The sequence below is a fragment of the Polypterus senegalus genome, chromosome 3, assembly GCF_016835505.1.
Source record: "Polypterus senegalus isolate Bchr_013 chromosome 3, ASM1683550v1, whole genome shotgun sequence".
In the NCBI taxonomy this organism is placed as follows: domain Eukaryota; kingdom Metazoa; phylum Chordata; class Cladistia; order Polypteriformes; family Polypteridae; genus Polypterus; species Polypterus senegalus.
In genome coordinates, this window is record NC_053156.1 from 26,538,568 (window position 1) to 26,550,835 (window position 12,268).

The window sequence follows — 12,268 nt, forward strand, 5'->3', positions numbered from 1 at the left end:
GCAGGCACAGAGGACACTAAAGGAGTGATAAATGCTATCAACCATTTTAATGAAAGCCCCCAATCAAGAGTTGTGATTAATGGGATGGACCAACTCAAAGGAGCAGTGAAATCGACAGCAATCAGTTAGGATGTGGGCCGTCCACAGGAGAGAATTAGCAAAGGAAAATCAGATGGCAATATGGACCATTAGGAAGAGGAAAAGCAACCTGCAGTCACACAGACAATCAAAACTACCTGGGAGTAAAATCAACCAATCCCGATCAGAGGTGGAGCCAACCATTAAATCTGTGGACTGAGATTGGTGAAAAGTGAAGGGACAATCAGCTAAGCAAGGTGCCCACCCACACCCTTCATGCTGTCTCTGCCACCTTCTCAGACCACACTTATAGTCAGTCTGGGTGGGGGGTTTAATCTACCCCCACACTTGTGGGTAAATAAGCCATACTCTCTCCGAAAGATCCAACTCATGTCAACTGCCACTATACGAGAAGCCTCAGTGTCACAAAGCGAAGATCTGCCATGGAGGCTCCATTAGAATAATTTTGACGAGGACAGACTATTGAGCCCAAAAGCTCATCATTTTGGATTTTAATAAGTTTGAGTGCTGCCAAAGAACAATACAGAGTGGCCAGATTAGATCCTGGTCGCAACCTTTCTTTTGTCTTTCCGTTTGAAAAGTCATTTTGTAAACATATTTTATCTCCACCGTCACGGGTGCAGGGGAGGGGACGTCTAGGAAGCATTTTTGGCAGACAGCAGGGGGTCTGCAACGCTAGGCCTCCGTGTATGCAGGCCGATGGTTTTGTTTCAATAGGGAAGCATGCAGGTCACATGAATTATGCATGAAGTGCATTAGGCGGCCAGGGACCCCCAGGAGACTTGAGTCGGCCAGCATTATGCACGAGAGAGGCTGTCTAAAATGTGGAAATGAGACAGTGTGTTAATACACAGCTGCCACCGTGACACCGATATTCTAAGAGATAACAAGGAGCCTGCATTCTCCCATTAACTATGGCGGACAGGCGGGCACACTGTAGCCGTTTTTGTCCAAAGACCCACATAAGGAATGTGACTTATTTTTACAAGAACATTTGGTGCTATGGAGATATGGTGGCTCAGTGATTAGTGCAAGGGGTTCAAATCCCGCCATTACTGATTGTAAATGTGGAATTTGCATGTTTCCCTGCTTCTTTGTGCTTCATTCTACAGATACTCCTCTCCTTCTTTTCAAATTACCAAAGACAAGGGTGGGTTTTCAGGGTGAGCAAGTGTGAGTGTGGCCTTTAGTGGACTGCCATCCTGTGCATCAAGTTTGATAAACTGATAATGTTTGTGTGTATTGCGCACACGTGTGCATGGGAGGCAGCTAAAGGGCCCGAATGAGAGCAATCCCATGCCAGACCAGGGGGTGGCAGAGTGCACTAACTCTTTCTCTCACTTCTCTGCAGACCAGTTACGGGAAATTCCGCCTTGCCCTGATGACACCACTTCCGGCCCAAATGACACTACTTCCGGTGTCGGGGCTATTGATGATGTCACTTCCAGCCCTACTGATGACATCCCTTCCTCCGCTCTCCTTTAAAGCTGCCATCTTTTTATAAGCAAACCAGTTCTGTTCTGGACCCCAAGCTGTAAACATCAGTTCAACAATTCAACTATTTTGCAGCCAGGAAATAATATACGGGTGGGTGGCCGCCCCAATCCTTTCAATGGCTTTTTGTCGAGTCTGTGATATTATACACATATATACACAATACCCTCCATAATGTCTGGGACAAAGACACATTTCTCTTTGTTATCTGCCCCTCTGCTCCACAGTTTAAAATTACAAATCAAACAATTCAGACATTGTGTTAAAGTGCACTTTCATTTAAGGGGATTTGCATACATTTCGGTCACAGCCTGTAGAAATGACAGTATTTTTTCTACTTGATACCACCATTTCAGGGCACCATAATGTTTAAGACAGTTGGCATCACAGGTGTTTGCGATTCCTCAGATGGGTCGGCTTGCTTCTACCCTTTGGAGTCCGAGTTGCCATTGCTCAACATGAGGACAAGATGGGGGTTGCTACAGCTAATTCTTGCAGGATCAGACCCTACGAAAAAAAGCAACCCTGGACAGCTCACCCTCACACTAAGAGAGGACCAATCTGAAGCCTTAATGTAATGGAACCTGCCTGCCTTTGGGGATGATCCCAAGGGGGTAACCGCTGAGATTCAAACTCAGGGTGCTGTACCCCTGAGGCAGCAGAACGTACCACTGCGACAGCGGCTTCAGCGTAGGGCAGTTTGGAGGTTTAACTAAAGATGTGATCAGCTTGGAGCGAGACAAGCACAGAGTGCTGGTGTGTATGTGCCAGCTGGTCTAGTCTGAGGGGATCTATAAAAGTGACGTCCTTTCAGGTCACCCCCTTTCCCCTCCATGGAAATAAACATCTGCTAGACAAAGGGGCCTGGGAGGAAAGGAGTTTAATATTCTTTACAGTTCTACATTTTGGTGGGGGCGGGGTGTGGGATAAGAGGTGGGGCTTGTAGGTGGCAGCTACCCATGATTGTTCTAGAAGGCATAACCCTTCCCCCATGACCCTCATATGTCTTGTATCTGAATTTGCAGTGCATTCATAAAGTATTCGGACCCCTTCACTTTGTTCACAATGTGTGTTTGATGCCACCTTAAATTCTTTTTAGTCTTCATCAAGCAACAGTTAGTACCCCAGAATAACAAGGCAAAAACAGGATTTTTGGAATTTTTGAAAATTGAATACAAGTAAAAACTGAAATATTCCATCGGCACACGTAATCAGACCCTTTTCTCTGTACTTTGGGTTTGATTTCCAGCCTGGAGTCTTCTTGGGTTTGGTGCGACAAGCTTCACTCACCTGGAATTCAGGAACTTTCTTCCATTCTTCCTTGCAGATCTTCTAAAGCGCTGTCAGATGTCTACTGATCGTCTCCATCCAGCCTCTTTTCAGGTCTCTCCAGGAATGTCCGATTGGGTTCAAGTCCAGGCTCTGACTGGGTCCCTCAAGGATATTCACCTTGTTGTCCCTCAGTCACTCCTGTGTTGTCTTTTCTTTGTGCTTAGGGTCATTGAGCGTGAGGTCTGCAGCACTCAGGAGCAGATTTTCATTAAGGACATCTATGTACTTTGCTCTGCTCCCTGACTCGTCTCCTAGACCCTAATGCTGTGCCACCGTGCTTCTCAGTTCAAATGGGTTTACACAGGTGATACATGGTGGCTGATTTCCTCCAGAAATGATGTTTAGAATTGAGGCTTAACAGATCAGTGTTGGTTTCATAAAACAAGAGAATCTTGTTTCTCACAGACTCAGAGTCCTCTGGTGTGTCTTCACAAACTGTAAGCAGGATTTATGTTTCCTTCACTGAACAGAGGCTTCTGTCAGGCCACTCGGTCATAAAGCCTTGGGTTCTTGGTCACCTCTCTTACAATGGACATTCTCCTCCAATTGCTCACTCTGGCCGCTTGGCAAGCCCTAGGAAATGTCAAGATGTCCCAAACATCTTCCATTTTAGTAATAGGGTGGCCACTGTGCTCTTGGGTCCCATCAGTGCTTGTAGCCTTCCTAGCCTTCCCTCGACTCACTGCTGTCTCTGAGCTCTGTGGGAAATTCCTTCAGCCTCATGGCTTGGTCATTCATCAACTGTTGGACCTTCTACAGACAGGTGTGTTTGATGCAGCAAGCTTCACTCACCTGGATTCAGTAACTTTCTGCCATTCTACCTTGCAGATCTTCTCAAGTACAGTAATCCCTCGCTAGATCACGCTTTGGCTTTTGTGGCTTCCACTCTATCGCGGATTTTATATGTAAGCATATCTAAATATAGATCGTGGATTTTTCGCTGCTTTGCGGATTTCTGCGGGCAATGGGTCTTTTTATTTCTGGTACATGCTTCCTCAGTTGGTTTGCCCAGTTGATTTCATACAAGGGACGCGATTGGCGGATGGCTGAGAAGCTACCCAATCAGAACATGCAGTTAAGTTCCTGGGTGCTGATTGGCTCAGCGATGGAGAGCAGCATTCGATTCCGCTTTGTGTTAGCCAGCATCTCGTTTACTCATTCAGCATCAACGTATTTCGCTGTGTAAAGAGTTAACTTTTGTGCTCTTTTGTGCATAGTCAAGCTCTTCGTTAATCGCTCCAAAACGATCTGCTCCTGCTGCTGCTTCAGGGGCCGTGCCCAAGCGCCAATGAAAGATGCTAAAGATTGCCGAAAAGGTAAAAGTTTTGGATATGTTGAAGGAAGGGAACAACTATACCGTGGTGCTACGCAGTCACCTGAGAAGGCTCCTTTAGAAGAGCTGTAACGCTCTCCTTTGTTGTGCAGTAACATTTATGTCATCATTATCGGACAAGTTGTCATGTCACTGTTGGTGAGTACCCATAACTAATTTTCTACGTACTTAGTACATGTATGTATGTTTAGTGTAACTGTACACACATTTTATACAATTTTTCTTGCATTGTACATATTTATTGCTGGTGGCCTGTCTATCGTAATGGCTGTAACATGCGATATCGGAGATGCTCAATATCTTTAAAATAACATTTAGGTTTTACTTCTATTTACATGTTGTAGATTTTTTTTATTTTTATATTACCTAATCAATTACAATGTGTTTAAAACTGTATTGCATATTAAATAAAACTCCTCAATGATATACGATACGTATGTTTGTGCATAGTATATAAACAGTGTATTACATACATAATTTCAACGAATCTTACCTAATATCTAAGAGAATATAAAGGGTTTTGTGGTATAGCGGGTCCACAGCTCACGTCAAGAGACCACTTTTAAAATAAATAATCGGCGCACTTGCGGCTTAGCAAGGGGGTGTGGTAGTGTGGCTGAAGCGGTTCCTGGGATGATTCGTGATGTAGGCGTTTCTCGCCTAAATGCACAGGTGAGAATTTGTCTGCATCCGTGATTGTGCTTGGGGCTGCTGATTTGCAACAGCTACCACGTCCTCTTCAAAAATAGAAGAGTGAGGGGGCTGAGAGGGGAGAAAAAAAATATTGAAGTAAGAAAAAAGGAAAGAAAAAGAAAGATGGAGGTCGCAGAGAAGGCAGCAAGCAGTGTGGAGAGAGAGAGAGAGACGGTGCGAGTGAAGGCTCGCAGGCAGGCAGCTGGACAGTTGAGCCCTAGCAGGGGTATTTGGCCAACACCTAGGGCAGTTGGAAGTGGTCACTGCCGCTGATTTTATGGAGGAACGGGAGTGACCGATAGTAGGATGGCCGGCCGCGTCAGGCAGAGGAGGTAGCGAGAGTCGGGTGGCCTGGGCGGTGAATTCCCTGACGTGAGTGTCCTGGTCGTTAGGGAAGCCAAGTCTTGGTCTGGACAGTGCAACCGAAGCCAGGGATAGGGAAGCCTCCAGATCTGTAGTGTGGAGAAAAGGCCAGCTGCTGGTAGCGACTCTCCTGTTGAGAAGCCTGATGGGAGAAGCAGGGGAGCCGCCAGGTAAAAGACACCGGGCTTTGGATTTTTTTTAAAGGACTGCTTCCAGCATTGTTTTAACCTTGTCGTCGTTTTAAAGGATTGTTCTTTCTTCTGTGTTTTTTTAAACCTCCACCTCACAACTGTTTTTATTGATTATTTATTTAATTATTAAATTATTTAATTTGGACTTTGTTTTGTTGTTGTTGATTTTAGTAAAAGCACATTTGCACCATCCCCTTGCTCCATTTGTTGTGCCTCACTGCCGAGCTTATTGGTAACATTATCAATGGTGACGGGTTCAAGGACTCCCAGAAGCCCAGCCGTGAAGCAAACTCACATCGTCACAGGTTTATGCTTTATAACTATGCGGGAAATGTTTATAAGAGTGTGGGAGAGTTTATAAGGGCTTAAAATATATAAAAATAACCATATGAACATATGGTTTTTACTTTGCGGATTTTCACCTTTTGCTGGGGGTTTTGGAACGCAACCTACACGATCGAGGAGGGATCACTGTACTGTCAGCTGTCCACCGACGGTCTCCATCCGTCCTCTTTTCAGGTCTCTCTGGGAATGTCTGACTGGGTACGTCCAGGCTCTGGCTGGGTCACTCAAGTACTGTATATCTACACTTTTGTTTCTCAGCCACTCCTGTGTTGTCTTTTCTTTGTGCTTAGCTTCATTGAGCATGTGGTCCGGAGCACTCAGAAGCAGATTTTCATTAAGGACAGCTCTGTATTTTGCTCTGTTCAGCTTTTTCGCAACGCTAACTCCTCTCCTAGATCCTAATGCTGTGCCACAGGTGATATGTGGTGGCTGATTTCCTGCAGAAAAGATGCTTAGAACTGAGGCTTAACAGATCAGTGTTGGTTTCATAAGACCAGAGAATCTTGCTTCTCACAGACTCAAAGTCCTTTAGGTGTGTCTTCACAAACTCTAAGCAGGATTTAGGTTTCCTTTACTGAACAGAGGCTTCTGTCAGGCCACTCTGTCATAAAGCTCAGATCAGCAGAGTGCAGTTAGGAAAAGTCAAGGTTGTTCCAAATGTCTTCCATTTTAGTGATATGGTGGCCACTGTGCTCTTGGGACCCATCAGTGCTGTAGCCTTCCCCAGATCTCTGCCTCAACTCACTGCTGTCTCTGAGCTCTGTGGGAAATTCCTTCAACCTCATGGCTTGGTCATCGTCAACCATTGGACCTTCTACAGACAGGTGGGTGACTTACCTTATGTCCAGTCAGTTGAATTGGCCACAGGTGGACTGCAAACAAGGTAAAGAAACATCTCAAAGATGATCAGGAGAAAATGAAGGATCTGAATACTTGTGTCAATGGGATAATTCAGCTTTTTTTATGTTTGGTAAATTTTTATAAAGTCCTAAAATCCTGTTCTCGCTTTGTGGTTCTGAAATATTGCATGTTGCTTGATGAGGGACAAAGTGAATTTGAAAGATTTTGATATAAAGCGTATATGTTAAAAGGTAAAGGGTTGAAAATCTTTCTGAAGGCACTGTATGGAAGTGAAGTAAGGATACAGAAGATGAAAACCTCAGGGAAGAAGAAAAAGGCATCTCGGATATTCAGAAAGGTGACAGCACAGAATTCTATTGAGACAAACATGGTGAGCTTATGCTGTGGTGTTGAACCCTCACTTTTAAATGGATTTGTACCTTTTGGCTGTACAGTTAACATGATCCTCATATGTTCTTATATTCTAACTGCATATACAGTCACTCAGGTTAGATGAATTGAAGATTGTAAATTGGCCCTGGTGTATAATTGGGGTGTGTGTGTGTGTCCACTGTGTGATGGACTGGCATCCTGTCCAGGGTTTGTTCATGCCTCTTACCTTTGCTAGCTGGGATAGGCTACAGCAGACCCCCGCGACCCTGTTCAGGACTAAGCAGGTTAGAAGATGACTGACTGACAGAAAGCAAAAGGGTGACGGTACGAGGAACCCTATCAGAATTGGCTGATGTTAAGAGTGGTGAGCAGCAGGGGTCAGTGTGGGGGCTGCTGTTCTCTATCTCTATATTATATATATATATATCTCTATATTATATATATATATATATATATATATATATATATATATATATATATATATATATATATATATATATATATATATATATATATAAAATCCAAAGTCTGTCTGTCTGTCTGTCTGTCTGTATATCTGCCCACTTTTCATGAGAGAACTACTTAACGGATTTAGATCGGGTTTTTTTTAATATAACTTGCTTGAACATTCCGGTTGATTTTGCAACGTCTCTCATCGCGCTAAGTCGCACTTGCGGTACCGATTTATTTGCGAGAATCCGAGAGAGCGGCTGTGGGCCGAGGGTAGGGGAGCGGGGCCCTCCTCACTCACACGCCAGCCTTTACTGAGTCGCTCTACCTGTCGCCATGTGTTGGAGTGCACCATGCCGCCAATAAGCTAGCGATACCTGTTTGTTCAGCAGACATTATCATCTAGAGATTGTTAAAGAATAACGTTTGACATTTTTGAGAGAAAGAGAGATCAGAGATACGTGTGTCGTAGAGTGTACCTGCTGATTGGCAGAGATATCACGGCCACGTGCTCTTCTCCCCACGCGAGGGACGCTCTCCCGTCAGAGCTGAATACGATCAGATACAGTGCCAATGTTGGACATTGAAGCGTGCCTACCTTCTGCTTGGCTAGAGATACCTTGCAGACTTTTTATGTTTTTGCTAAAGAGATCACAGCTACATTCTCAACCCTAATAACAAAAACAAAAATATTGTATATCAAGAGGCCCTCGTATACAAAAGCTATCAATATAATTTTTTCTCAATACAAATTATTACATTTATTTTTCATTTTTTTATTGATTTTTTTCAAGTTTGTCCTGTTTCACTACTACACGGGCAGAGCCATGGGGGGGCAGCTAGTTTATAATATATAGAAATGATATGGATCAGAAATAAATAACAAGCTGATTAAGTGTGCAGAGGATACCAAGATAAGGTTGATTGTCAGGTAATCGAGAATCCATTGAGCCATTACAGAGGGACTTGGACAGCAGACAGGCTTGGGTGGATTTGTGGCAGATGAAATTTAATGTCAGTAAATGTAAAGAATTACACATAGGAAGCAAAAATGTGAAGTTTGAAAACACAATGGGAGGTATGAAACTTGAAAGCACCCCTTATGAGAAGGATATAGAAGTCATGGTAGATTCGACACAATCAACTGGCAGACAGTGTTCAGAAGCCATTAAGAAGGCTAGCAGACTGTCAGGTTATATAGCGCCTTGATGTGTGGAGTACAAGTCACAGGAGGTTCTGCTCAACCTTTATAATGTACTGGTGAGGCCTCATCTGGAGTGCTGGGTGCAGTTTTGGTCTCCAAGCTACAAATAGGACATAACGGCGCTAGAGAAAGTCTAGAGAAGAGTGCCATAAGCCCATTTACTAAGCGACCATTCGTACTGTCCTTTTAGAAATCATCATAATACAGATTTCTCTTAGCTTTACTAAAGCTGACAATGGGCATTAACATATCCCAGGAGCCTATTCCATTTTAAAAGGTAATTATTTTTTATTAACAATAGGTTTGCCTTTTACTTTACTCTTTTAGTAATATTCATGTGGGAAACACAAGTATTTGCTGTTTTTTGTAATTATATTGCCATTTTTATTTGTCTGTGTTTGGCTCAGCTGTCATTATGGTAATAATCCTCTTCTTGAGTCCGAGTGTGGTACTGATTGTCTTTTTAAAGTTCTCGGATTAAAAGGTTTTAGAATCCCCAGTCTACAGTTGACAATAGTAATGAATTTTTTTATTTGTAAACTGCTTGATGCTGAAGTTCAATGGGGAATGTAGAAATGTGCACAACTAGTAATAAAATGAGCCTGCCAAACCCCTACAGAGCTCCACAGGAACCGCAGACTGTGAATGTGGGATGAGACTGGCCCACCATATTCAAGCAACTCACCCTCTTCCTGGTGCTTATGATCCGTAGAATAAGCCTTTCCGATCATCGTCCAGACGGGTTTCAAGCATCCAAACAAGCCCTCCAGGAATCCCCCACCTGACTGGCACTGAAGTCGAACATCGTCTGCCTGGTACCGCCCGGCCCCACACTCTGCACTTTGCCCTGCCTCTGCCCCAGCTGTGCCACCCGACTCATGTTCATGTAGCTTCAGCACGCTGTTGGCAAAATGCTCCGTCTGCTCATCGCTGGCTGTTGGGCTGTGGCTGCAGGTGTTTCCGCAACCTGTGCCCCCTGAGTCAATAGGCAGAACGTTGCGTAGCACACACTGTGTAGGGGTCAGGTCCTTTTCTGGGGTGCAGGCTGGGGTGTCATCTAGCCTGCGGAAAGGGGGCTCCGAAAGAGGTGTACTGAAGCCCGAGAGTGAAGGGGAGGGAGCTCGGGTCTCATGGATGCAGGCCATCGGCAGCTGTGCTCATATGGACCCCCACAGTGCCGGAGTCAATAGTGAAAGAAGTCCACAATCCTGAAAGAGAGGAAAAAAAAAGAAAAGATAAAGACAAGGGTGAGATAGGTGGCATGCTTCTGATAGTGAACAGATATCAAGAAGGACAACTCAGATAACATAATGTGATGTGTGTCAGGCAATTCTGACCATCCAGTTATTGAATGAATTGGATGCCGAAAGCCCAGACATGGATGACTAACTATAGGGAAGTCATATGGAAAATGAAAAACGCTTGCCAGTGTGGCAAGTTGGCAAAAGAGAGCATTGACAGCATATCCAGTTAGAACACCAGATGGACAAGTTCATCTAGAGAAGACAAATGGTAGATGTTTTCCGTCTACACCAGGGGTGCCCAATGCGTCGATTGCGATACACCGGTAGATCAGAAAGGTAGTGCAGGTAGATCGCGTTGCATTCAAAATAATTTTTTTAAACGTTAGTCTATCATATTTCCTTCCTATGGCATTTGCCACTTGATTGACATACAGGGTGGCCAGTCTGAGATCTCTTTTCATCTAACACACTGGTCATCCTGCACGCACGATCAAACGCGCTAGCTACTGTAATCTAGTTAGCCTTCTAATTTATATCGAATAAAGAAGGGATTTAAAAAAAAAATGCTGTTTATGGGCTGGATGTGGAATTGGAAGAGGATTTTTTTCCTCTCATAATATCAGAATCGAAGTGCGTTTGTCTGATCTGTCAATCTATCAGTGCTATTACAAAGAAGGAAAATGTGGAAAGGCACTTTTGAACTGTTCATAAAATCTACGAAACTGACTTCCTTTCCGAAAAGCGATCTGAGAAAGAGAACGGAGAGGGAACTAAAATCGCAGTTAATCGGACAACCGTCATTTTTCATTCGGCTGAATTTAAAAGCAAAGGCAGACACACCGAAGCATCGGTCTGGGTGAGTCACTCGATCATTAAGCATAAGAAGTCCTTCCAAGATGGAGAGATGATAAAAGATGCCTTCATTGAGGTAGAAGGCTAGGGAGAAATTCCTGCTGAGATTTCAAGACCCCTGGCCGGAGAAAAAGGAGTTTCTCCTTGTCATTAAACATGCAGAATACAAGCAACTTAATGACGGTCAATGGCCGCTAGACTTGGCATTTTTTCCGATCTGACCAACATGTTGAATGAGTTTAGTTTACAGCTGCAAGGTAAATAGAAAACCACGATCAATATGATTAGCTCAGTTAATGGTTTCAAATGAAAAATGCAACGTCTTTCCTCAAAGCTGCAGCGCCTTGACTTGGGGAACATCCAAAACCTCACGTCAGAGCTGGAGACGCAATGGAAGGCGTGTGTGCAACTTGACAGTGTGAGCTACACAGAGCAGATTGAAAATTGTCTGTCAGACTTTATCTAATGGAAAAAAAAGTAACGATTTGAGTGTTGCCCAAAGTAGCGGAGTAAGAGTAGCGCTTCTTCTTCACAAATGTACTCAAGTAAAAGTAAAATGTATGGTGCAGTAAAACTACTCTTAGAAGTACAATTGTTTTAAAAAGTTACTCAAGTAAATGTAACTCGTTACTACCCACCTCTGATACTCTGATTGATATATATAACTATGTTAAATGAGAAACATTTGAGTTATAATCACCCAATACTGGTTAACAAACATAAATGGGAAGTGGAAAACGCACCCTAGCTTCACTATCTTCATACTAGACAGGACTCAGGGGTCGCCAACCCCGGTCCTGTATGGCCGTAGTGGCTGCAGGTTTTCATTCTCACCCTTTTCTTAATGAGTGACCTGTTATTGCTGCTAATTAACTTCTTAACTTCATTTTAACTGACTTGCTCTTGAAGACTCAGACTCCTTCATTGTTTCTTTTTCCTTAATTAGCAGACAAACAATAATGAGACACAAAATGAGCCAAAACAACTGGTGTCTAAAGTACATCCATCCATCTATTTTCCAACCCGCTGAATCCGAATACAGGGTCACGGGGGTCTGCTGGAGCCAATCCCAGCCAACACAGGGCACAAGGCAGGAACCAATCCTGGGCAGGGTGCCAACTCACCGCAGGACACACACAAACACACCCCACACACACACACACACACACACACACTAGGGCCAATTTAGAATCGCCAATCCACCTAACCGGCATGTCTTTGGATTGTGGGAGGAAACCGACCCGGAGGAAACCCACGCAGACACGGGAGAACATGCAAACTCCACGCAGGGAGGACCCGGGAAGCAAACCCTGTCTCCTAACTGCGAGGCAGCAGCGCTACCACTGCGCCACCGTGCCGCCCTTGTCTAAAGTACAACATTTTAACAGTACTCTTAGAAAAGAGAAAATCAACAATTTCAGAAATGTTTGTTATT

At 44.0% G+C, this 12,268-nt stretch overlaps 1 protein-coding gene across 5 annotated transcripts in view; it reads right to left on the bottom strand.

Annotated features, from left to right (window-relative positions):
* map3k12 (mitogen-activated protein kinase kinase kinase 12) overlaps positions 1–12,268 on the bottom strand; it is a 195,297-nt gene that overhangs the window by 68,036 nt on the left and 114,993 nt on the right. For all 5 annotated transcript variants that reach the window (XM_039746839.1, XM_039746842.1, XM_039746843.1 and 2 more), the window contains exon 2: positions 9,423–9,945. In XM_039746839.1, the coding sequence (XP_039602773.1) occupies positions 9,423–9,882 (460 nt within the window). In that variant the 5' untranslated portion in view covers positions 9,883–9,945. The remainder of the gene's footprint in view (positions 1–9,422; positions 9,946–12,268) is intronic.